The 27,904-nt window shown below is 35.8% G+C and overlaps 1 protein-coding gene across 13 annotated transcripts in view; it reads right to left on the bottom strand.

Moving 5' to 3' along the window:
* Positions 1-27,904, bottom strand: part of NBEAL1 (neurobeachin like 1) — a 178,711-nt gene that overhangs the window by 25,150 nt on the left and 125,657 nt on the right. For 12 of the 13 annotated variants that reach the window (XM_049887868.1, XM_049887869.1, XM_049887875.1 and 9 more), the window contains 10 exons: positions 26,692-26,818; positions 20,608-20,756; positions 19,849-19,982; positions 17,400-17,501; positions 15,886-15,981; positions 15,181-15,305; positions 14,019-14,159; positions 10,369-10,499; positions 7,190-7,299; positions 4,301-4,418 (listed from right to left, as the gene is read on the bottom strand). In XM_049887868.1, coding sequence (XP_049743825.1) covers positions 4,301-4,418; positions 7,190-7,299; positions 10,369-10,499; positions 14,019-14,159; positions 15,181-15,305; positions 15,886-15,981; positions 17,400-17,501; positions 19,849-19,982; positions 20,608-20,756; positions 26,692-26,818 — 1,233 coding nt within the window. Of the gene's footprint in view, positions 1-4,300; positions 4,419-7,189; positions 7,300-9,538; positions 10,500-14,018; positions 14,160-15,180; positions 15,306-15,885; positions 15,982-17,399; positions 17,502-19,848; positions 19,983-20,607; positions 20,757-26,691; positions 26,819-27,904 lie in introns of those variants that run through there. The other variant, XR_007517931.1, reaches the window with a different exon arrangement.

Raw genomic sequence — 27,904 nt, 5'->3', positions numbered from 1 at the left:
CTTGGAATGAAGAATCACTAACTCAGAGAAAACCAGTTTCAAAGCAAATCTCTTGTGATTTAGAAAATCGAAAATGTTTCCATCACCTCTGAAGTGTAGACTAGTTGGTTAAAGTCAACTCATGTCTGTTTGTTTTTAATAGGAATCACTAAGAACAAGATGAGATTAAGAGAGGCTTGAAGGTTAAAAAAACAAAGGATTTGGCCCTAATTCATCTGAGAGGAGCAGCCAAGACAAAATAGAGTGGTATTGCAGAAAAACATGAAAATCTCTAATTCAGCAGAGAAATAAGAAGTTCTCTTAAAGTATAAATGGGTCCTTGTTGAATTTTGGAGTTTCTGGGTGTGCAAATGGTTAAGTGCTTGACTACTAACAGAAAGGTTGGCTATTTGAACCCACTGGGTGTGCAAATGGTTAAGTGCTTGACTACTAACAGAAAGGTTGGCTATCTGAACCCACCCAGTGGCACCTCAGAAGAAAGGCCTAGAAATCTGCTTCCTAAAGGTCACACCGTTGAAAACTCTATGGAACGAAGTTCTCCTCTGACACATATGGGGTTGTCACATGAGTTGGAATGGCTCCATGGCAAGTGGTTTGAGTTTTTTATTGTTGTTGTTGCTGAATTGTACCAATCCCACAAAGGAAAGACTCCTAGAGATATCTGAAGTTCTACATTTACTATGGAAAGACTTTATACCCTCCCTTAAACAACCCACTGTCCAAGAGCCAGAACTTGAGGCACCACTGGAAAAGAGAAAAGACGAGGGAGCCCAAGCACTTGCACATTTGCTCCTGGGGAAGAATATGCCCACCTCCCAGAGTTCTAATTAGTGGTAGTTCTGGACTCCAATTAATGAGTCCTTCAGTGGGGCTGACCATGCTGTCCCCACTGCTGCTCTTGAGTTTCCATTTTTACTTCAAATATGGAAGTGTCCTCTCAGTAAAGAAAGCCCTCAGATGATGTAGAGGGAATAAAAGAAAAATGCAGATATTAGTGCTATCTGAGACCAGCCAGAAATGTCAACGGTAGCAACTGAAACAGCCCAGATAACTATTGAAATATAAGCTAAAGTTCAGAACACGATTACTATGTCATGAATGTGATTTTTTTTTGAGGAGGGGACAGCTTGTGAGTTAAAAGTTTATGAGTCGATGTGGCATGCAATCACTTTTTATGATGTCCTTTTCTGGACTGAAATTTCTCTGAGTCATAGTGGCAGTCCGGCTTTTGATTTCACCTCCTGAAGAGGACTTCCTCTGCTGGTTAGGTGGCTGAATTGGGATTACCTATATCTGTAGTCTGTGATTTAGTTACATAAGCGAATATGATCTTTTATGTAATATGTAATAATAATAATGCCTGCGTTTGCATGCTATCTGCTGGGCACTCAGCTAATCTTGACAAGGCTACATGGTGCAGAAATTGAAGCACAGGAATGCATGTGATTCACTTACGGTCCCATCTGCTAGGAAGTAATGGTCCTGGGATCTGATGAAGGCAGTATGGTTCAAGACACTGTGTTAAACCATCTGCTTTTCCTTTGGAACGAAAACCCTGATATGAGCACTAGCAATAATTTTCAAAGATTAACAAATTTCCCTCTCAAGAGAAAATAACATTTTGTGAAAGTAGAAAAGGAAAGAGTATGTAAGAAGACAACAAAGAACAGCAGTTAAGAGTTAGGACCAAGTTTGAATTCTAAGTCTTCTTCCTGCTTCTGTGTGACTGTGGATAAGTAGCAACCTTGTAAAGACTCAGTTTTCTCATCTTTAGAACTGGGATTATAACAGTAAATTTACTGTAAGGATTAAATGAGATAATGTGTATTAAGTAACATATCTAGCACAATAAATAGTAGCAATTAATTTAAGGTCAAGATACATTGCCCCCACTAATAGTGAATTCATTCCGATGAAATCTAAAACTTCCGTTTATCTTACCCTCAGAACATATACTAAAAGATTGTTTTATATAGACCACTGAGGATTTGACAATAGCAGGAATATTTTTGATTACAAGAAAGAAATATAAAAATTGCTTTTAGCACATTCAAAGTTCTGGCAACACTCTGACAACATTAAGCAAATAATTAAACTGAGAAGCAGCTGTCCAAGACAAACCAGAATAAGTAATACCAGCTTCACAGTCTGCTCCTGAAAGCATCCCCAGTCTTTGGTTTCTTCTGAGCCATTTGGTTTATAGTCACTGTTTCCCTGGAGCAGCAGGTGCTTGTCACGCAGCATTGTGGCTTCCAGTACCAAAGGAAGCTTTGTGACCAGATCACCCTAAGTCACTCTCACGTTTCAAGCTGCTGAAGACTGTGGTTAGACAAATTGTGGAAGGATCCTATAATTTAAGACCAGGGATCTTCTTTCCATAGGAGTGATTCCATGTGCATTGCACGTGAGTTTAAATTTCCTAAAGTTTTGAGATATCTGTAAAACATCGGATGGCCTTTTCCTTGTGTGTTTTGTTCAATTAATGTACTTAATTTTCTGCTGATTTGAGATTATACTTTATTTAAGGAAAGTCTCAACAAGTGTTCTTGAAAACTTGTCAATAAAGTTTTTGAGTTTCTGGCAGGTAACTGACTTTAATAATAAGAAGTTGTATCTAATTTGTCTATAACCAAGGACTGGTAATTGTGTTTATGTGTGTTCACTCCCAAAATAAAGTTAACTCCAAAAAAATAAAAAAGGCTAACTGGCATTCTACGAAAGTTTCTCTTGGAAAAATGTAAACTATACTCATAATAAGGTGCCCTGGTGGCATAGTAGTTGAGTGCTCAGCTGCTAATTGAAAGATGGGAAGTTTGACCAGCCACTACACATGAGAAAGATGTGGCAGTCTGCTTCCTTTAAGATTTACGGCCTTAGAAACCTTATGAGGCAGTTCTACTCTGTCCTGTGGAGTTGCTATGAGTTGGAATCGACTTGACAGCAATGGGTTTGGTATGTGTTTATACTCATAGTATACGTTCACCATAGTCAAGCTAAAACAAGAGTAATAATCATACAATAACACGACTCTAAGTTCCTACTTACCTAACAAACACTGGAGAAGGTGATATTCTAGTTAACTGATTATTCTCAGCAAGATTTAACATGAATTGTCACATGGCTAGTAATTGGCTAAAGTAAGTATGTCTGAAATCAAAGTCCATGCTCCTAAACACCATGCAATACCACCTCCCTATGAAACTATTAGAGGCATATTAGTGGTTTAGCGGTAGAATTCTCGCCTTCCATGTGGGAGACCTGAGTCTGATTCCCAGACAATGCACCTGATATGCAGCCACCAGTCATCTCTCAGTGGTGGACTGCATGTTGCTATGATGCTGACCAGGTTTCAGTGGTGTGTCCAGATTAAGATCGATGAGGAAGGCCTGCAGATCTATTTCAGAAAATCAACCGATGAAAACCCTATGAATCACAACAGCCTGATCTGCAACCAATCATGGGAATAGCACAGGACCAGGCAACATTCTGGACCAGGAAACAGTCTTTCTGGAGTCCCTGGGTGGTACAAACGGTTAACATGCTCAGCTCGAACTGAAAGGTTGGAGGTCTGAGTCCACTCAGAAGTACCTCAGAAGAAATGTTCAGCAATCTACTTCCAAAAAATCAGCCACAGTCCTACTGTGACATATATACATGGAGTCACCATGAAGCAGACCAACTCAATGGTAGCTGGCTTCAACTGGTATGAAACTATCACCAGAATGAATATGGCACCCTGAAAACATGCTTACCAATTTACCAAAAGTCACATGAGCTTTGCTCAAATTTACGTAACTTCACACTCTTTACAATCTTTAGACTACTGGTTCTACCTAAGGATTAGATTAGAAAAAACTACTTTTTATGCCTTTCAATGTCTTTAGATCATTTCCTTGATCCTGAACTAAATATTAGAACAATGCTATCTTTATTTTTTTTTTTATCATTTTAAGAATTTGTTATTTTTAATTCTAAAAACAATTTAAAACTGAACATTTAATACAGAATCCCACTAAATCAGCCACATATGACCAAAGGTAATAAAAAATTTGTATGACACTAATCACTGATACCTATAACTAATCACTGATACCTATAATTAGATTTGCATATATAACCTAACTACATTACCAAAAAGAAAATCAGTAGCCTCTTCATCTTGCAAATACAAAAAGATAACTAAAATTTTTTCAAAGTAGTCTTTCTCATATTAAATAGCCCCAAAATACCATGTGTAAATACACATTAAACTATAGTTTCTATCAATATAATGCAAAAGAAAAGCTATATAGGCTTATACCTTCATAACTACAGTAATAGAAAACGTTGAGTGCCTCCACTGCAGCTGGCCCCCTCTGTTTACACCCAAAAATCAAATCTATCCATTCGTGGAGATGAGCAGAAACATACTCAGACTCCTAGAAAAAGAATAAATTTAATAATTAATATAGACACCTTCCAACTAAAATGTAAATACAGATCCTTTAAAAAGTAGAAGGAAATTAACATTTCCATATATAAAGCTTACTGACTACAAATAAAATTATTTCAAAATCATGTTAAACATTTATTTAATATCTATGACATGTATTGGCTACTCGTATCTACTATAACGTAGATATATTTATTACCTTCTACTACATACATACTTCCTAATTAAAGGGCAAAAAAAATAACACAAACATTCTAATAGCCCACAAACAACAAAAGAATTAATGACATCTTTGTGGTGAAATTTCCATTGAAACAGTTGTCTAGAAATTCAATTCAAGGAAATAATGAAAAAAAAAAAAAAAAACTACAGTAGGCAGTATTAAAAATGGCTGCAAATCGTCCTCCACCCCCGCCAAGAGGCAGACTGAGTAGCAGGCATGAGGCTGATGATGTGATGGCTTCAAAGGCAGTGAGGAAACTGTTACTGGAAACATGAAAAGAGGGGACTCATGTTTTAGTTACATGAAAGATAGCAAAGGTAGCTCATGAACTTCTAGATCTGGGTACAGAAATTTCCAGGTAGAATATTTTAAAGTGCCAACTGGTTTCTTTCAGCTGCCTAAATGATAAAATGTGGAGGGGTAAGATGAGTTAAAAAAAGAAACTGTTCAGTTTGGTATGGTCAGGAAAGAGGCAGAAAAAAATACTCAGTTGTAAATAATGGCCTTTTTTATAGAAGAAGATGAATGACTCAGAGTGGGGAGTCAAGTGCCCAAGGGTGGAACCCAGAGCCACTGAGAAGCACTCCCAGGGAGTAAGACTGGGGCTGCTAACCAAAAGGTGGGCAATTCGAACCCACCAGCTGCTTCGTGTGAGAAAGATGTGGCAGTCTGCCTCCATAAAGATTTACAGCCTTAGAAACCCTCTGGGGCAGTTCTACTCTGTCCTGTAGGGTTTCCATGAGTCAGAATCAAGTCGACAGCAGTGGGTTCGGTTTTTCTTTTTTGTTTTTGAATTGAAGTTAAATTGTGGCTCTCCTGTCCTTGTCTTACCATAGATGTTATGCGGGGGCAGATAACTTGCCTCTTTACTTCGGTTTTCAGACACAAGAGGAGCCACACTTGAGGAATTTCATCTACACATGGACTTGATTTGGATGATAAGATCCTAGACTTCAGGCCTGATGCCTTAATGGAGGGGCCAACAAACTACTGTCTGTGGGTGAAATCTGGTTGGCTGCCAGATTTGTAGATTAGCAGAACACAGACACAACTATTTGCTGTCACAATACAATAGCAGAACTGAAGAGTTGCCACAGAGACTTTATGGCCTACAAAGCCGAACATAATTACTATCCGGCTCTTTTCAGAAAAAGTTTGATCCCTGCCTTAATGGGATGAGACTTTTGGGAGTCTTGAGACGAAGTGAGAATATTTTACATGTGGAATTAAATAATTTGTGACCAGTGGACAGACTATGTGGTGGATTAAAAACTGCAAATTCTTTGTCACTCTCACCATGAAAGGAGAGTTTACTTCCCCTTTCCTCCTTGAATTTGAACTGATCCTATGACTGCTTAACCATTACAAGATGGCAGAAGGGATGCTGTGACAGTTCTGAACCTAAGCCTTAAGAAAGCATGAAAGCTCCTACTTTTGTACTTTTTGGGGACTTGGTGAGGGCAAGAAATCCAACTATCCCAGTGTGTCAATGCAGTCTATAGATGACTAACCCTGGCTGCTGTACGACTGCAAATGCATGAGAAACCTCAAGCAAGACCAGCAGAAGTATGGCCCAACTGAGACCAGCCAGCCCATAGAACAGTGAAAAATAATAAAACGGGCACTAAATTTCAGGAGTTTGTTACACACTTCTTAATATTTTATTAATAATGATCTAGAAAGTACATCTTCCCAAAATCCTGGATTCCGCTTCATTTCATAGATGGTATAGGAGAAACGTACCTGAGAAGTTCCTGGCTGGCTAAGTAACAGGTTATTTTTCACAGTTGCTTTGTTTCTTTTTTCCAATTCCCTATTCATACATAGGGCTGTTAGCTTACAAATGTTATAATCTAATCCTGAATTTTATAAATCTGTTTACAAATGTTATAATTTAATCTTGAATTCCATAAACTTGACAAACTATGTACTAATGACAAGGAGTGTTGCAAAGTACTGGCCTAATCAGTTTCAGAGTCTGCAAGATTTCACTTTAGACAACTAAACTGTCTGTTGTGGGAAAAATATGGAGCCATCAACATTATCTGCAAGATAGTGACACAATAATATCAACTAACTCTCACTACTCCTTCAATTCCAAACTGGAGATACTTCTAATAATTTTTTAAGTGGCTTTCGGAATTTGGCTTTCTTATTAGAAACTTAGTGAAATCCTTCAGAGAAAACAAAAGCTTACCATTGTTAGATTTGAAACAAATGTGGGAACTGGAAAACCTCAAAGTATACCAGTTTGTTGAATGGAACAGTTTCACATACAGCAGGCAGGTATCTTATGGAACTGAAAATATTTAATCTTTTGATAAACAGTCATAAAATTGTACTATATTATCACTATATCAAAATTCGTATCTTCAAAATAAATTAGTATATTGTACTTTCTAAAGCACCATACATATTAGATTACAAATTAACCTAGAAAATAATGAACAGTCAGATATACATTATTCCATCCTCTAAAAAACATACATCTTTACCTTCTTAATCTCTCTAATAACTAAAGACAAAAACCTTACCAGAGCTCTCCTATGTTTACAGATGAAATCTTCAGCTGACTTAGCCCATTTGGGAAGAATGACATCATTCACTAGTTCTTTGGAAACTTGTAGACAACCCAAATTAAATTCTAAAACATGTAAAAGATAAGCGTACAAAGCACTTTCAGATTTAAATAAAACGAACACAAATTTGAGTACATTCTTGAGCAAAACAGATGGCTTTTTTTCTTCTTTAGTTAAGAGTGAAAAGTGACAACTGAGTTATCTTTTGTTCTAAATTTATTCCACAGATAAAAAAAATTCTTATCTGTCAGAATGTATTTTATCAGTTGATTAAAAAATTGTAGATGAAAATAGAAGTTTTAAATTAGTTATCTGCAAGGTGAATCAGGTAATTCTTTTGTTGAGAAAAATGGGGAAGCTATAGCTATGATCCTCATCTTAATCTGAACAAAAAGTAAACATTCTTCCTACATTAAAAATAAATAACACAGAAGGTGGAAACAATCCAAGTGTCCATTAAACAGATAAATGCATAAATAATAGAATATTACTCAACCATAAAAAGAAATGAAGTTTGATACAAGCCACAACATGGATGAACTTTGAAAACATTTATCTGAGTCAAATAAGTTAGGCACAAAATGACAAATACTATATGATCCCACTCATATGGAATACCTACAACTGGCAAATCCATACAGCCAAAGTGAGTGGTTGCCATGAGTGGGTGCGAGGGGGAAATGGGGAATTACTGCTTAAGAGGTGCTGAGTTTCTTAGAAGGGTGATGAAAATAATTTGGAAATTGTTAGTGGTAATGGTAGCACAATATGGTGAATGTAATTAATGTCACTGAATTGTACATGTAAAAATGGCAGATGTTTTGCTTTATATATTTTACCACAATAAATTTTAAAAAAAATACAAAAGTAAATAACATAGCCCCTCTAATGGTTAATTTAAGAAACATAGCTCCTTAGAGCTTTTTGGTGTGACTTACGCCCTAAATTTGCTCACTGGGAGAATTGTATTTGTCTTATGGAAGAATACTGTGTTTATATACCACTGTTCTAAGTAGGTATTGACAAAAAGATTCACTCAAATACAGTTACAACATGACATTTTAACAAACTTTTCCCAACAATCGAGTTTTTTTGTTTATAGTGTGGGGAAAAAAGTGCTAACACGAGACTTTTAAAAAAAGAAGCTGTCTTAAAATACCAGTGTATTCCAAGTTGGAGAAAGGTTTAAAGGTCATAGAATGGCAGGATGCACAGGGTCTTTGACTTAATCTTAACCCAACTACTGTTTAGCAGATATTGTTTGTTACCCACCCAATAGCCATTCCTTCTTCTTATGGGCTAGCAGAGCCTTAATTTTCTTTGAGTGTCCATTTCTACTCTATATGACTCAGAGATTAACCAAAGTCAATCAGGGTAATTTCTGCTCATTTTATGTGACTGGTTTAGGTGTTGGTATATTACCCAGCTCTGGACAATAAGGGGAGGTTATGAGAAAAGTTTTCTCACTTTTAAGAAAAAACACAATGAATTAACAATTCTACTTCTTTCTCCAACACTGCTGTATTGGCCTATGATGCTGAGAACTGCTTTCATCATTTCTAAACATGAGAAGAACTAGCCAAGGACAAAGCCAAAATACTTAGAATGGCAGAATGGAAATAAAGAACTTGGCCTTGATAATTTTTTAAGCTACTGGAAACAATCATACCTTAGAGTTTTTTTGTTATGGAAAATAATAAATTTCCTTGTTCACATAATTTTGAGTTGGTTTTATTAATATTTGTTCCTGAAGGCATTATGATATTATGATTTGTTCCTGAAGGCTTTGATGATTTTTTTAAGCTACCTGAAACAATCATCCTTAGAGTTTTTTATTAAGGAAAATACTAAATTTCCTTGTTCACACAATTTTGAGTTGATTAATTAATATTTGTCCCTGAAAGCATTGCTTTCTCCTACTGAGCTCATTTCAAACAAAGAGGCAAAGAAGTGGAGGCCATCAGAATAGTAGTGCTCAGTGCCCCTTGCTCTGGTGAATACTTTATCATAAATTTGGAAAACTCTGTATCCGAATCTAATCTGCTCATCCCTCCTGCCCCAGATACCCTGCTTTAGAAAACGCTAATTCCATAGACTGAGAGTCTAGGATCAGACTCAGTCAATTGATTTATCTGAATTTCTAAAAGTCACCAATTCTGACTGCCCTACACTGAGAATCAGATGCCCTGCTCCAACACCCTGCCCCAGGATGCATGGTTAAAGTGACACCAAGCCCTGGATATGCCTCTCCCTGGATGATAAATAATTCTACTGACCAAGCAAAGGGTCAAACAGTAACATTACCTGCGAGAGGAGGAAAGAAGTTGGCAACAGTCTTTTGACACTTCGGAGTCTCCTAGAGAACACCAGTAGTGTCAATCTTGCCAATTTCCTCATTTGCGCTTAAAAATAAACCTAACGGTATCTCATAGAAAAAGTATTTAGATAGTATCTGGATATTTTTAAAGACCATATTTAGCTTCAGCTTCTTTACTTGAAAAACATACTGTGAATTTTCAAGTACTGTAGTGATTTATACTCTGCCACTATTTTCATTTTTTCCTCCTCTTATTGCCCTAATTCAGGAGACTTCAAACTTTTCTATAAAGGGTCAGAGAGTAAAAATATTCCACTTTGTGGAATATTTGTTGCAGCTACTCAAACCTGCTGTTATACTGTGAACCCGATCACAGATAACACATAAATGAATGGGCTGGCTGTGTTCCAATAAAACTATTTATAAAAACCAATGGTAGGCGATATTTGGCCAGTGGACCCATAGTTTGTTGACTACTGATCTAAATGCTCACGTTATCTTTCACTTAAAGATTTTTAACCTAAATAGCTATACGGCTGAAATAGCATATAGCCATTTTTGTTTCTCTAGTAAACACTGTGCTCTGATAAATTCTCTTGCCAATTCAAATTGACTCATTTATCTTAGTTCCTTATAACATTTCCCTGGTAGGTAAGACTGGTTACCTGGGCATTGGTTAAGCCCTGTCACTGAGTAATTCATAGACTGAATGAACCTTAAATAATCTGCAGAACATCACAAAATTTTTCTGAAGAACATTTTCCAGACCACTCCACTGGGACCTGTTGAGTCAAATTCTTAATCCTCTATTTCTTACGATTTTGATTTTCCAAAAACTCTGGGAAATAGAAGAACTCAGGAATAAGCTCCTTCACATCATATGGATTATCCATGAGAGCCTGCCAGGTAGCAGGGATGGAATGGAATTGTCGGTCTGCACAGTCAAACCTGCATGTGGAGAATGAAAGGGAATAGTGATTACTGAATGAGCAACAAGAGGCATTAAACAAAACTTCTAAAATCCCTTCAGATCTCCTAGGCAATCAAGCGTCTATCTTTTTCTTTAATGTCTAAAAATATAATTTTTTCTACCTATTATGATAATCTCATTTGTATTTTGTTGTTAGGAACTAAATAATTTTAATCACCAATACCATCTTAGTTAAAATATTTGAAAACCAAATCACCTGGAAAAAAAGTTCAAGTGATCAAATTAAAGATAATCTTATGACAATTTTTTAAAAAGGCTTTGTTTTTTGCTGAGTAAAATTTATCACAAAAAGTGAGTAAATGTTATTTGGATATTTGAAAGAGTTTAAATATCACTCTAAATATTATACTGTTAATCTACTTGGTTAATACATCTATAGGAATGTTGCTGATTTAGTCCTTGACATTTGCTGGTAAACATCTTTATAAACTCTTCTGCCCAAAACCAGATGAGGAAGAGGAACAGAAACAGTTTTGAAATGGCTTAAGTTTTTATATTTTACTTGCATATACTATTATCCTATTTTTATTTAATTTTTAAGTTCCTCCATGGGCACTCAGAGCCTATGGTTGCTGGAAAAACTCAAGTGGTCATGCTACAATTTTATCATGCTTTTCCTAATCACAGAAAGCATAGATTTATTTTGTTTCATTTCCTTTGATATTATTTTCCAAGGATTTATTTATTAAGTGATGGCTTTGGGTCTGAAAAGGTAAGGATATGCTCTAAAGAAAAAAGTGACACTGATGACTGATTGACTCTTTGTTTATGCCTATTAATCTTGTTTTGAGGCAGAGCGGATCATTATATACCACTTAGCAGAATTTTGAATTTAATTATAAACAGACATTGGGTAATCTTCAAAGTTTAATGGTATCCATATTTAAGGAGAGGTACAGCTTTAGTGGCAGAATGTTTTTTTTTTGAGGAGCTTTATTGAGATATAATTCACATACGTACAATTCATCCACTTAAAGGGTATAATTCAATGATTTTTAGTATATTCACAGGGTTGCGCAACCACCACCATAATTTTGGGACATTTTCATATCACCCCAAAATGAAACCCTGTATCCATTAGCAGTCACTCCCCATTTCATCTCGCTCCAACCACTGGCAACCACTAATCTGTTTTCTCTCTCTCTAGATTTGCTTATCTGGGCATTTCATACAAACGGGATCATACAATATGTGGTCCTTTGTGACTGCTTGCTTTCATTTGGTATACTGTTTTCAAGGTTCATCCATATAGTAGCATGTATCAGTACTTCATTCCTTTTAACCATTTGTGGCCAAATAATATTCCATTATATGGACCATAAAAAAGTTTTTACTTTTTTATGGATATAACATCTTTTTTCTTAATCAACAAATTTACAAAACAAATGACTGTGGATAAATAGAATATACATTTTATTTGTTCATTTATCAGTTGATGGGCATTTGAGGTTTTTCCATTTTTTTGCTATAACCAATAATGCTACTATGAACATGCATGTACAAGTTTTTATGTAGACATGTGTTTTCAGTTATCTTGGGTATATACCTAACAGTGGAATTGCTGGGTCACATGGTAATTCTATGTTTAACCATTTGAAGTACTGCCAGACTGTTTTCCACAGCAGCTGCATCTATTTACATTCTCACCAGCAGTGTAAGACAGTTCCGATTTCTCCACATCCCCACTAACACTTATTATGTCTTTTTGTTTATGGCCATCCTAGTTGGGTATGAAGTGGTATGTCATTGTGGCTTTGATTTGAATTTCCCTGAAGACTAATGATGTTGAGCCTCTTTTTATGTGTTTATTGGACACTGGTGTATCTTCTTTAGAAAAATGTCTATTCAAGTCCTTTCCCTGTTTTCAACTTAGTAATTTGTCTTTTTATTTTCGAGTTCTAAGAGTTTTTGTATATACTTTAGATACAAGTCCCTTATCAGATGTATGACTTACAAATATTTTCTCCCAACGAGTGGGTGGTCTCTTTGCTTTCTTGATGGTGTCCTTTGAAGCACAAAGAGAGTCTACATTTGAAGCTCTTTAAAAAATCATTTATTCATGAAATTATTAAAAGCTGAAAAGACACAGTTATACTTACTGTACCTTATGGGGTGGCGGGGGGGACTACCTGCTATTGTGGTATCTGGAAGTCCCTGGGTGGTGCAAACAGTTAACACACTCGAGGTTAACCAAAGGGTGGAGGTTTGAGTCCATCCACAGGCACCTCAGAAAAAAGCTCTGGCAACCTACTTCTAAAAAACAGCCACTAAAAACCCTATGGAGTTTTGACATACATGGGGTCGCTGTACGTTGGAATTGATTTGACAGCAACTGGTTTCCTGTCATATTTGCAATATTTCAGGATTTGCAGTAATCTTGCAGACAAAGTTTCTTCTTGAAAGGCAAGGCTTATCGTACTTAAGGTAGTGATAAAAGATTCAGGCTAATTCTGAGAGGCAGGAGCTCTCTGGAAAGTCAGAGTAGAATAGGCAATGATTACATAAGCTATTGATTGGGTGGGAAAGGCAAAATGATAATGTTAAAGCGTAAGGCAAAATGGAGACAAAATGTGAATAAGTAGGAAGCCAGCTGGAGGATACACTGGGGATTAGAGGATTCATGGAGAAATGTGTTTCTTTAGGACGATTAGGAAAATGTGAAAAATAGGTTAGTTATAACAGTAGTAGGCAATATGTTTATACAATGGTATCATAGACCTGTTTAAGCTGCTGCGGATAATGTAAGAGTCCCTCGTTCTTTTTTTTAATTGTACTTTAGATGAAGGTTTACAGAACAAACTAGCTTCTCATTAAACAATCAGTACGCATATTATTTTGTGACATTGGTTGCCAACCCCACTACCTGTCAACACCCTCCCCTTCTCAACCTTCAGTGCCCCATTACCAGCTTTCCGGTCCCCTCCTGCCTTCTAGTCCTTGCCCCTGGGCTGGTGCGCCTCTTCAGTCTCACTTTATTTTATAGGCCTGTCTAATCTTTGGCTGAAGGGTGAACCTCTGGAATGACTTCATTACTGAGCTAAAAGGGCGTCCAGGGGCCAAACTCAGAGTCCCTCATTCTTCCTATTCCTCTTGCTAAATAAACATTTTTAGCAGGACTATATAGACATTGATTAGGTTTGAATCTCTAGTAGATAGATGTCTTGGATCTAGGTCTAAATCAGATCCAACTCTAAATCACTGGTAGGTCCCTGAAACCAGTAGAATCACGAAGGTATATGTGATAACAATAAAAAGGAATTCTCCATACAAGTCATTTGTGTAAGTCAGTTTGAGGGACCTATTCTCAAATGAGTTTGGCATAGACTATCTTTATCTAGAGGTGCTGTATGAATCAATGCCTACCGGAGGAGAGTAAAAAAGACTTGACCCTGTTATACAACAAATAGCATAAAGACAAATAGTTTTAAACACTAACATAGAGTCATAAGAAAATATCTCATGTACCCAAAATATACCTTCCACTTTGCAGCTGGATGTGAAGGGAGGTGAATGGTTCTACGCGAATCAGATAGTGCATGACCCCCGCAGAATTTGAATAGTGAGTACCATAATGAAACTTGTCGATAGTTCCCATCGGATCCTCAAAATTTTCATATCTAAAAAAAGAAACCAAAGTTTTATAACCACTAACAGTAAAATTAAATCAGAGGGACATAAGTTTGTATTGTTTTGCTGAAAACATGGTTTTAAAAAAGTCCTCATTAATGTTTCATTATCAAATAAGTATGCTTATCATCCATACCATATTAATAAAGGAAAAAGTTTTATTTATTAAAAATTTTTTTTTTTTTTTGAAAAACGAATTATTGCTAATACTGGATTCTGAAACAGTTTCGTATTATGTAATAATACATGCTCATTGTTAAAAAAAAAAACTAGAAAACACAGAGAACTAAAAGAGAAGAAAAATCTTGGAGAAGATTTGTGAAGAAAAAAATAATAATGCATCATCTACTTTCAAATAAATCTAGAACTACTAAGTTAGTTTGCAAAACATTTCTTTGTTCTTATTCTCAGAAGTCACAGCTGACAAGTAATCCACAAGTACACTTGGAGAAAAAGGAAATTAAAATCAGATAATTCTATTACCCATTGCCACCATTCTTTGAAGAAAAAAAAATTGTGAGATGTTTACATGTAGGTTAGGTAATAAATAAATAGAACTATAAGTATTTCCTGTCTTTATTAAAATGATACTTTGTAAATTTTCTCATATTTCACTGTTCTTTATTCGTATTATTGTTAAACAGTAGACTAGCATTATTAAATTTATATCTACCAAAATATTATTATGTTAGTTATTTTTACATGTTGATTGGGTTATTAAAATCTCAAATTTTCAAGAGCCTATTACCCTTTAACACATAATTATTACAAGATGAAAATAAATTCTGATTATCATCAATTTAAATTTAGCAAAGGGAATGAACACAACTGTAGCTATTTTAAGGGTAACAGACATTTTCAAGAAAATTTAGTGCAGCAATTATCAGACTCTGAATATCAAAAGTAGCTGTACATTCAAAAAAATACCATTTGGTGTGTCATAGTAAAAATCAATACTATAAATTCAAACAAGCAACAGATATCTTTCAAAAGACATAAAAGGCAACTTACTTTTCTCGTGTAGCTTTGGCATTTTTATCATTAACAACCCCAATTGGTTTGGAAAGATCTCGAAATACAGCTGGGTTATTAAGGTCCAACTCTTCTGAAGTATAGTCTTGTAAAATCCAGGGAAACTAAAAGAACCACAATTTGCAATTCAGACATTCTTTCCTAGAGAATTTAATACCCCCATATCCAATATCAAATGTTTATCTAAAGACAAAAAAGGACAGTCTTTAAAAATACTTTTTTCCTGTTGCAAATGTTTTTTCACTCTTAGTTCAATAACCAGAATTTCCCTGGAATATTTTCAATAAACTCAAAGAAAAGCTCCTCTATTTTTTAAATTACTCTTCATGTTTATACACCGTACTTTCACACAGATAACGTGTGCCTTCTGTGTTTGTTTCCCAACTGTGCCCTCCCTCTGCTAGGTATTTTCATAAGCGTGCCATACTAATCTTTTTACAACATGTAAAAAAAAATTGGCATAGTAGCGCTTATGAAAATACCTTGTGGGGAGAGGGAGCAATTGGCAAACAAACGTAGAAGGCCACGTTATTGGGGTAAAAATGGGAAGAGAATATAAAGTCAAGAACAGTTTTATATAGTTTTAAAAATCAAAGAGTCATTGAAGTAACATGTACATATATTTCTGAGCATTATAAAACTGAAAGGTAATTTCATATTTACGAGATTTATACAACAACTTACCACAGGATATTGTGCGAGGTCATTATAGGTTCGCCCTGCCATTGTATTTATTTGAATGAGGTAGTCAAAATTTGATATCTCTCTGTTTACCCATTTCTAGACAGCACAGAAAAGAGCAAAATAAAATTCAATTAAGCTACATTTCTTAGAAATCAGCACAATTACTGATAGTACTAACATAATCTTGTATTCCCATTATCTCTACCATCTTCATAATATAAAGAGGGCTAAAAAAAAAAAAAGGCTTAACAAGGAGATAAATCAACATAATTTTCCTAAATTTATTTTCTTTAAAAAATTGGGCTCTAGAAAAGGAAAAGTCAACATAAATCTTACACTACAGTCCACAGGGTCTTCATAAGAATTGTCTTTTCTTCAATTAAATAACTGATTTGATAACCTTAAAAATGTTAATTTTAGAATGATTGCCCCATTTTGAAAAATTTCTATTAAAAGTTTAAGATGTAAATAATATGCATATTAAGATGTATCTTAAAAGTATATTAAAACTATTTAAGAATTTTAATGAAATATTAGATTAACTTTCTTCAGAGAACTGCCTTTATATAGCAATGATAGATGGGATTTTGCCACATTAGATACAAAATTTTCTAAAGAGATAATAATTTTTTTCTTTCAATCACCTTATTGTACCTAGTCTGCTAATTACTCTACACAGTGTGAGTACACTCAACAATTTTGCTGAGAGATTAACATTCACTTTTAGGTTTACTGTGGGCCTTGAGCAAAGGATAGACTTATGGGAAATAGTGACAAATGAATCTCTGTATATAGATCTTATAAAGTCCAATTATAATTATTCTTGAGTACCAGTTTGAAGAATCATTACTTTAATGAATAAAATTTATTCCATAGGCAACAGGGAAAGTACTTTATGAAATAAAGTTCCATTTCACAGACAGTAGGAAAGAACTGCTATGGCTTCTGAATGAGAGCGACACTTAAGAAAAATGAATGCATACATAGGAGGAAGGAGAGAGTCAGGTGGCAAAAATCATGTTAGAAGATTACTAATAGTCCTGGAAAGCAAAAAAGAGAGGGAAAAAAAAAAAAGCCTTCACTTGGGTTTTTGCAAATTCAAGTGATGTTAGGAAACAGGTGAGGATAAAATACACGAGGACATTAATTTGCCTTTGCTAGCAGGATTGGTGATTTTATTTGCTTTTTATTCTTGGCATTATCTTGTATTTTCCTCATTTTTACCTTGTGCATGATTTTTATTACTAAGAAAAAAACACTTTTTTTTTTTTAAAGAAAATGATTAAGGAAGAAGAATCCATAGGACATGTCTATGAACTGAATGATGTGGGAGGGGGAGACACTGTGTGTGAGGGAAACAAAGGATGATTCAAAGATAATTTGAAAGATCAATCTGGAGGGAAAAATAACAGTTGAAATAATCGAAATAAAATAATTAGAAAGAGAAAATTTGATTTTCAGCAAAAGTCTGAGATATAAAATGAACACCAAGAGTGCCTATTAAAATTTCCTACCTGTGTCAATCCTGATGTTTTGAATACCTCCTGTGGTGATCTGGTTCCATAACTATTTGGAGAATGAAGTGACAACAGTCTGCTATATACTCTGTTTCTAACCTATAAAAAACAGCATTTTATAGTTTTAAAATTGATCAAGACAAATATGGGATTGTGATTTCTATAACAGCTTTATTGAGATATAATTCACATACCATAAAATTCACCCTTTTAAAATATACAGTCCAATAGCTTTTAGTATATTCACATAGTTATACAACTATCACCACAATTTTAGAACGCTTCCATTATCCGAAAAAGAAACCTCACACACATTAGCAGTCACTTGCCAACTCCCCCTCCCTCCTATCCCTTGGCAACCATTAATGTACTTTCTGTCTCTCTGCATTTGCATATTCTGGACATTTCACATAAATGGTGGATTATGATTTTAACTTAACTACTAGACTTGGTGGAGTCAAGCCACGTATTTTTTGAGAAAGTTATAGTATATAATCATTAGACTTTGTATCAGAAAACTGTTCAAGTCTAGTACAAATTTAGTCACATCATTTACTATTGACAAATCAATTAATATACTGAGTTTCATTTGTAAATTAAACATAATAATCTTTATCCTTATAGTGTTGTGAATTATCCAGAGCTATATAAACGACACAGTGGCTACAACAATGGGATCAAGCACAGCAAAAATTGTGAGGATGGTGCAGGACTGGGCAGTGTTTCATTCTGTTGTACAAATAGGGTCGCTATGAGTTGGAACCAACTCGACAGCACCCAACAACAACATATAAATGTAAAGTAATGAGATTCACCTTTGAACTTCAGTTTCCTCATCTATGAAAAAAAGAATGATGGAATTATTCCTATCTATTACTAATCTGAGGGTTATTATTAAGATTAAGTACTTTATACAAACACGCCTCAAAAACCATAGGCTGCTCATCTAGCCTAAGACCAGGAGAACTAGATGGTGCCTAGCCATCACTACTAACTGTTCTGACCAGGAACACAATCGGATAGAAAGGGAGAAAAACACACAACAAAACTCAGACTTCTAAAAAAGGCCAGACTTACTGGAATGGTAGAGACTAGAGGAACACCTGAGATTAACAGCCCTAAAATATCCTTTGAACTTAGAACGGAAGCCAATCCTGGCGGTCACCTTTCATCCCAATAACAGATTTGCTTATAAAACAAACAGTATCACCCGTGAGTACTGTGCTCTCTTAAATAATCAACTACATGAGACTAAATGTCAATATTTACCCTAAAACAAAGATGAGAAGCTATGGAGGGGCAGGGAAGCTGGATTAATGGGAACAGAACAAACAGAATGAAAAAAATGAGAATGTTGACACATTGTGAAAAATGTAACAAATATCATGGATCAATTTGTAAAAACATTGTTAAATGGGAACCTAATTTGTTATATAAACTCTCACCTAAAACACAATATTTTTTTTAAAAAAATGCTATACAATATACAGTATTCAGCAGGTACAGACTTGGTAATTACATGACATACCCCAAAAAACCCACTGCCATCAAGTCAATTCCGACTCATGGCGACACTATAGGACACAGTATAACTGCCCCATAGAGTTTCCAAGGAGCACCTGGTAGATTCGAACTGCCGACCTTTTGGTTAGCAGCCATAGCACTTAACCACTAAAAAAGTAATGCTTTGTATTCTCCTAAGGGGGAAATTTATTTTTAATAGTAAAGAGGTATCTTTTTGTAAACACAGAATAATACTCTTAAATTTCTGAATCAAATCATTTCTTAAGTGAACCTAGGTCTTACAGATAAACAGAAACATTGTCTGGGTTAATCTTAAGTGCCATGACAGAATGAACATGCAAGTACTTTATTAGTGGAGATAAGCGAGAGAAAATGGGGAGAGAGCCAAGCAAGATGGGGAATGCCATCAGACAATCATGGAAGTCTGACCCCAAGTGAGGGAAGCTCCTAAGTAACTTGCCCCAAGGTTACACAACTAGTAGAACAGGTACTTGAACCCAGGTAATGTGGCCTCAGATTAAGCTCTTATGCAAACATTTATTGTATTCTTAGAAGAAACAGATGTTTCATTATTGTTGAATGTGAACCAAATCTATTTCCATAAAGCCAGTCATATCCTATATTGCATGTTATATCATAATCAGATACTGTAAGGCACCCAACTGGCTGTCACTAATAAGCTACAACTTCTTTATCTACCCATGTATATAAGAACTGACAACAACTACCCTTTCAATAGTCAAATATAAACAAATCCCAGCAAAAATTCATATAATGCTAAGACCCAAAGTATATATTTTTTTTCATGTAATATTTAGACCTGATGAAAGAGTACAATCCAAAGTTCCATTAGAGTTCACTAGCTGGGAAAGACTTTCAGGCTAATAATTCAGGGCTTCCAAAAAGTTAGTGTCTTACACACCTCTTTTTTGAAATTGAGAAAGTAGTTGGACTGGTCAACATGAAAAATCTCAAGGGCTGATCTCCTTAAATTGTAACGCCGCAGATGAATCTCTCGAACTTGGGAGTGAGGCCACTTGAAATCAAAACCTACTCCTGAAAACAGAAGAAATCTTGTGATTGAGGTGCCATACAAAGTTACTTGTGCTATGCAAAAAATATCTCCTAATTCCTGACAAAAGCAGCACTTAAAGAAAAAGAATTTCTATGTCATAAAAGCTATTTGCTAAATCTACTGGACTTTTGAATTGTGTTTTTTAACTACTAAAAAAAATTCTGTCGCTGTTCTACTGCCTTCCCAAGAGAACAGAGAATAATTCTGAATATTATATCTTAGAAATATTTTTCCTTTTCTCTTTATGCTGGTATCATTGATTTAATCATCTTTTCATTAAGACATAAAGGAATAGATGAGATGCCTACAGAAATAAGTATGCATACAAAGGTATGATAAAATTAAAATTGTATTTCATATCTTAGGTTTACAGCAATTCCCTTAGGCCAAACCTTTTAAAGAACATTAGTAATAAAAATAAAAGCATTCCCTTCAACACATTGTTGAATGATAAATTTAACCCCATACTTAGTTTCCATTTCTCCTTTTACATGACAGACTACAATTTCACAGTTCTGTCTTATTGTTTCCTTCATCTCATTCATGATCGATAAACTGGATAGTTAATTATTGAACAACAGAAATTATTCTCCCAGAACTACTCACCATCTTCTTTTTCAATGCTGCCATCATAGAAGTAAATGTGTTGAGTAGTGATTTCTAATCTGCCAGGAATTACATTAATTATTGTAATGAGTTCACAGTCTTCTGTCAACACCAATTTTTCTTTTTGATCTTGTTCTTCTTTCTCATCACTGTAAAAACAAACAAAAAAACATCCAATATCATATTCTGCTTAAATAGAAAGAATATCATATTCAAATAAATATCACACCTATAAAATAATTACCCAAGAAAGAATAGGAATTTGAATTACCTACAAAAAATAGTCTATTACATACATATTGTCAAATATTTTTTATTACACAATGGTTTGGTTTCATTAAAAATAATAGGCTATACATTTTAATTGTATATGCTCCATTAATATAAAATATAATCAAGACTTTAGTAGTACTGCCAGAGAACAGGTCAAACATGAAGCAGTACTGGTGATGCCATTTTAGTTGTATTTTGGGAGACCTGGCTTAACCCAGGAAATTCTTCAATCTGTGAATACAAGGCTGTATTATTAAAGGCACTGTATAAATAATTATTAAAGTACTAATCATGATTCTTGGAAACCCTGGTGGCGTAGTGGTTAAGAACTACAGCTGCCAACCAAAAAGTTGGCAGTTCGAATCCACCAGGAGCTCCCTGGAAACTCTATGGGGCAGTTCTACTCTGTCCTACAGTGTCACCGTAAGTCGGAATTGACTCGACAGCAATGGGTTGGTTTTTCGTTGAATCATGATTCTTAAACTGTAAAAGAAAAATTTGAAGAGCAATTAAAACTAGTACATAACCATTATAGCATCCCCCTGACAATGGAAGTGGAACATCTTTTTATACGCTTATCAGCCTTTTAGGAAGCCACGGTGGTACAGTGGTTAATCGCTTGGCTGCTAACCTAAAGGTCAGCAGTTTGAACCCACCAGCCAATCCACGGGAGAAAGACGTGACAGTCTGCTTCCAGAAAGATTTACAGCTTGGAAACCCTATGGGGCAGTTTTATCCTGACCTATAGGTCGCTAGGAGTCAGAAGAGACTCGATGACAATTGGTTTGGTTATTTGTCTATTGATGTCTTCTTTGGAATAATGTCTAGTCAGGGTCTTTGCCCATTTTTTTAATTGGGTTATCTGTCTTTCCATTGTTGAATTTTAGAGTTTTTGTAAAAATAAATTCTGGATGTAGATCCTTATCAAATATACGACCTGCAAATATTTTCTCCCACTGAGTGGTTTGTCTTTTCACTTTCTTGATGATGTCTTTTGATGCACCAAAATTTTTAATTTTGATGAAGTATAATTTTTCTGATTTTTCCCCCCTTTGGCTGCTGTCTTAGTTATCTAGTGCTGCTATAACAAAATACCAAAAATGCATGGCTTTAACAAACAACTTTATCTTCTCACAGTTTAGGAGGCAAAATTCCAAATTCAGGGTACCACCTCCAGGGGAAGGCTTTCTCTTTCTGTTGGCTCTGAAAAAGGATCCTTGTTTCTTTTGAGCTTCTGCTGGGCCATCTTCATGTGGCTTGCCATATCTCTACTCTGCTGACTTTTTAAATCTCTTTTATATCTCAAAAGAAATTGACTTATTTTCAATTTCTTGAATGAAATTCAAGTAGAATGATTCTACACTAATCCTGCCTCATTAATATAACAAAAACAACACCATTTCCAAATGGGATTATAACTACAGGCATATTGTTGTTGTTGTTGTTGTTGTTAGGTGCCGCTGAGTCAGTTCCATCTCGTAGCAACCCTATGGACTACAGAATGAAACACTGCCCAGTCCTGTGCCATGCTCACAATAGTTTTAATGCTTGAGCCCATTGCTGCAGCCACTGTGTCAATCCATGTTGTTGAGGGTCTGTCTTCCTCTTTTCCACTGACCCTGTAAAACTTCTTTGGTAAAGTACAGGGTCAGCAGAAAACTACAGGCATAAAGGTTAGAATTTAAAACATATATTTTGGGGGGACACAATTCAACTCATAACACTTCACCTTTTGGCCCTCCAAAACTCATATCCTTGCCACATGTAAAACACATTCACCCCATCACATCATCTCAAAAGTCTTAAATCTACTCTAAGTCCAAAATCTCATCTTCTGAATCATCTAAATCAATTATGGGTAAGACTTGAGGAGTACCCTATCTTGGGGCAAAATTCCTCTTCATCTGTGAACCTGTGAAATCTAGATTATAAGCTGTTTCCAAAATACAATAGTGGAACAGGTACAAGGCAGACATTACAAATGGGAGAAATTTGCATAACAGGTATCCAGCAAATCCAATACCCAGCAGAAATTTTTACATTAGCTCTCAAGGCTTGAAAATAATCCTATGTTCTCTGAGACCACCTGGGCCATGTCCCTGCCCTCCAGACTCTGGGTGTTGACCATGCTCTCTGGATTCTGGGTGAAGGCCCCTTGGCCCTGGGCTTCAGCTTTACCTTCCAAGCCCACTGGGACAGCACCTCTGCTCCCTTGGCTTTGAGCAGCTCCATTCTCCTAGTACATCTGAGTGGTGACCCTTCCCCTCAGGCTCAGCGGGCCCTATTCTTCTGTCGCTTGGCAGCCTAACCCCCTCTGCTGAGGGCAGCGTCCCCATACCCCTGGCACACCTAAACGGCAGCGCCACCCTCTTTGAAATCCTGGAGGCTACGGCCCCACCCTTTGAAACCGAGGCATTTCTGCTGGCCATGATCCTTTTAACAGTTCTGCTTATCTCTGAGCTACTCCAGGGACAGTTTTCTTTTCATGGAGGACAACAAATGTAGCTCCTTTGTCCTGTTTTCTGGCTGTCGAATTCTAAGAGGCAGACAGCATTCTCTCCTTTCATTCTTTCTCTGTCCCCTTTAGTCTAAGATGATGGGTTTTCTTCTGTGGTAGTTGGTTAGATCCATCAGTCACAGGCTTAATCTCTTTAACAAAAGTTTGTGCAGCCACATTCTTGGTGAAAATTCTAGTGCGTGTGTCCTTAGTTTGTACAACAGAAATTTCTAAATCTTTAAGTTTTGTTTTCATTTTGCACAGTTCATTTTTAAGTCTGTCTCTTCCCTCTACATTTTACTATAAGCATCAAAGAAAAAATCATACGGCCCCTTTAAGGTCTTGCTTAGAAATCTCCTCAGCCAGATATCCAAGTTGATCACTTACAAGTTCTACCTTCCATCAAACATTTGAACATAATTCAGACAAATTCTTTACCACTGCGTAAAAAGCATCGCCCTTCTTTCAATGTCCAGTCACATGTTCATCATTTTCAGTTAGGGCCTCACCAAAAGTCCGTTTAACATCCACATTTCTAGCCACACTCTGTTGCTGGCACTATAAGTATTCTCTAGAACAACAGAAACTTTCTCTATAAATCTCCTCACTTTCTTCTGACCCTTCACCAGAATTGCCTTTGACATTCATAATTGTACCAACAGTCTCTTCAAGGCAATGTAGGCTTTTACTATTTGGCACCTCAAAAGTCTTTCAGCCTCTACTATTATCCAATTCTCAAACCACTGGCACATTTTAGGTATCTGTTAGAGCAGCACTCCATTATTCTGGTACCAAAGTCTGTTTTACTTATCTAATACTGCTATAACAAATACCATAAATGGGTGGCTTTAACAAACAGAAATTTATTTTCTCACAGTTTAGGTGGTTAGAAGTCCAGACTCAAGGTGCTGGCTCTAGAGGGAAGGCTTTCTCTCTCTGTTGGCTGTGGAGGAAAGTTCTTGTCTCTTTTGAGCTTCTGCCCCTGGGTAAACTACATGTGGCTTGGCATTTCTCTTCCGTACACATTTGGTATCATATCTAAGAAACCATCACCAAACCCACAGTCATGCAGATTTAGCCACAGGTGTTCTTCTAAGATTTTTGTAGTTTTAGCTTTTAGAGTTAGGCCTTTAAACCATTTTGAGTTAAATTTTATATACGGTGTAAGGTGGGGTTCTGTCTTAGTTACCAAGTGCTGTTATAACAGAAATACCACAAGTGGATGGCTTTAACAAACCAATTTATTTGCTCACAATTTAGGAAGCTAGAAGTCCGAATTCAGGGTGCTGGCTCTAGAGGAAGGCCTTCTCTCTTCGTTGGCTCTGTAGGAAGGTCCTTATCTCTTCAGTTTCTGTTTCCTGGCTCCTTGGAGATCTCCATGTGGGTTGGCATCTATCTTCCCCCATCTCTGCTTCCTTAATCTACTTTTATTACTTGTAAGAGACTGACTCAAACACAACCTAACCTAATCTTGCTGTATTAACATAACAAAGATAACCCATCCCCAAATGGGATTATAACCACAGGCATAGTTAACCTGAACCCACTGCCGTCGAGGCATAGTTAGGATTTAAAATACATGTTTTTGAGGGGCACAGTTCAATCCTTAACAGGGTCCAAATTCATTCTTTAGCATGTGGATATCCAGTTGTCCCAGCACCACTGACTTCATTTTGAAGGATAGTTTTGCTGGATATAAAATTCTTGGTTGACAGTTTTTTTCCTTCACCATTTTGACTATGCCATCCTACTGTCTTTTGGACTCTACTGTTTCTGATGAAAAATCTGGAATTAAATTTATTATGATTCCCTTCTATAAAGCTCTTACTGGGTTTATAACGTATAAAGTTATGACAATAATATCACGAAGGACAGATGAGGAAATAGACACCCATTTTATATTTACTTAGAGGCAGTTTTTAAACCATAAATTAAAATTTGAAAAATAGATATTGTCATGGATTGAATTACATCCCCCCCAAAATTTATCAATTTGGCTGGGCCATGATTCCCAGTATTGTGTGGCTGTCCTCCATTTTGTGATTGTAATTTTATGTTAAAGAGGATTAGGCTGGGACTGTACACCCTTACTAAGGTCACATCCCTTTAGGGGGTTTCCCTGGAGTGTGGCCTGCACCACCTTTTATCTTACAAGAGATAGAAGGAAAGGGAAGCAAGCAGACAGTTGGGGACCTCGTACCACCAAGAAAGCAGTGCCGGGAGCACAGCACATCCTTTGGACCTGAGGTTCCTGTGCTGAGATGCTCCCAGACAAAGGGAAGACTGACGCATCACAACGACCTTCCTCCAGAGCCGACAGAGACAGAAAACCTTCCCCTGGAGCCGGCACCCTAAATTTGGACTTCTAGCCTACTGGACTGTGAGAGAATAAACTTTTCTTTGTTAAAGCCATCCACTTGTGGTATTTCTGCTATAGCAGCACTAGATAAATAAGACAGATATAAAGCTACTCAAGTTAACTATTTCTTCTTGAGGAAGCATTGGTAATTTGTGTTTGTTAAAAAATTTGTCAATTTCATTTAAGTTGTCAAACTTATTGGCATAAAGTTGTCATTGGTATTCCTTTATAATCATTTCAACATTAGCAGTGATATTTCCTTTTCGTTCCTGGTAATCAGGGACAAATTACCCAATAAGCTGGGTTCACACAAGCTTACTTATGCTTACTTACTGAGCTGTAGTACACAATTTCATCTGTTTTTCACCACATCAGTGATGTGAAATTCATGTGAAATTGTGTACTACAGATTAGTAAGTAAACACAATTAAGCCCATGCATACCCTGTTTACTAATTAATCCGCCACTGCTGGTAAGAGTAATTTATATTGTCCTTTTTTCCTGGTCAGTCTCAGTAGGGGCTTATGTTTTTTGTTTGTTTGATTGATTTTTAATAACTACCTTTTTTTTTTTTCATTTACCTTTCTGTTTTTTGGTTTTCTCTTTGATGAACTCCTGCTTTTGTCTTTATAATTTCCTTCCTTCTGCTTATTGAAGAGTTCATATTTAATGCCGTATATTTCCATCCAAACCAATTTTGTATATTGTCTTTTCATTATCATTCAGTTCAAAATATTTTCTAATTTCAAGGTCCAAATCCAAGTTACCCCACTTCCAAGAAGCCTTTCTCAATAATCTCAGTTAATACTGATAGACTCCTAACAGCTTATGTAGCATTAACTGTTGAACCTTGGAAATACAGAGTATTAGAATTTTAAGCAAGTATCTCCCATGATTTCATAACCTCATGTCTCAGAACAAATAATTTTAAATTCTTTCAAATACTTATACATACATATTTACTCTGGCTGTTATGTCATCTTCAGGAAGGTCTAATTTATCCTCCTCCATATCACTAACTTTTACTTGTTTCACTACTTCCAAAAGCAATGAATCACTGGAAGGCTGTGAGTGCTGGATGCCTGTTTAAACACAAAGTATTTATTAAACACAGAGTAAGAGAAAGTTATATTATTGCCCTACTATGTTTCTTAATGTTATTTCATAAAACTAATATGTGTATTATAAATTAAAGAGGTACTTACCTTGAAATTTTTCCAAGATAAAAAAGTAAAATAAGTTACTATAGAAGAGTTTTGAAACATGACTTAGAATAATTTATGATGCTTGATGGTGACTTTTAAAAAATTACAATACATGTAGTAAAAGGAATAAATGTTTTTAAACTATGGTATCTAGTTTTAATAATGGTATTATTTGTTTTTCCGCAATAGGTGAAGTGCTCTCTTTGATCATCTTAAATTCTAATGCCAAAAATTAAGGCAAAGATTAATTATTCCAATTTTATTAATATAACAGAGCTATAAATTTTTTTTTTTTTATTTCTACCATACATTTTTTTTAACAAAGAAACACTATTAAAGAGCAACACGACAAATCATCTTCAACTGGAAGATAATACATAGACCAAGACCTGAGGTGTTCCTTTCTGGAGCACATGAAGTTTAACAGATTAATTCTGATATATACATATAAAAACCGAAAACCAAACCCATTGCCATCGAGTTGATTCTGACTCATAGTGACTCTATATAGGATACAGTTGAACTGCCCTGTAACTTCTAAGGCTGCAAGTCTTAACAGAAGCAGACTGTCACATCTTTGTCCTGAGAAACAATTGGGTGAGTTCAAACTGCTGACGTTTTAGTTAGCAGCTGAGCGGTTAACCACTGTGCCACGGGGGCTCCGTATACACACACACACACACGCAACACATAAGCTAAACAGTTTGTAAAATGCCAGACGGTGTAACAAATGAACCTGGGCTGTAAAGTGGCAAACCCATATTCAAATTCTGTTCTGCCATTTATTAGCCACATGACCCCTCTCAATCTATTTTTCTGATCTTTGAAATGGTGAATTCATCACAGGATTATTATAAATATGTAAGGTAATATACGTGAAGTACTTGGCACACATTAAGTATAAAACAAATGGCAGTTATTATACATTCACCTCATTTATATGAATGATATGAGAAGAACAGT

This window comes from Elephas maximus, chromosome 6 (assembly GCF_024166365.1).
Source record: "Elephas maximus indicus isolate mEleMax1 chromosome 6, mEleMax1 primary haplotype, whole genome shotgun sequence".
In the NCBI taxonomy this organism is placed as follows: Eukaryota; Metazoa; Chordata; class Mammalia; order Proboscidea; family Elephantidae; genus Elephas; species Elephas maximus.
The sequence above is the reverse complement of the archived record's forward strand: the minus strand, read 5'-3'. Positions and strand labels throughout refer to the sequence as shown.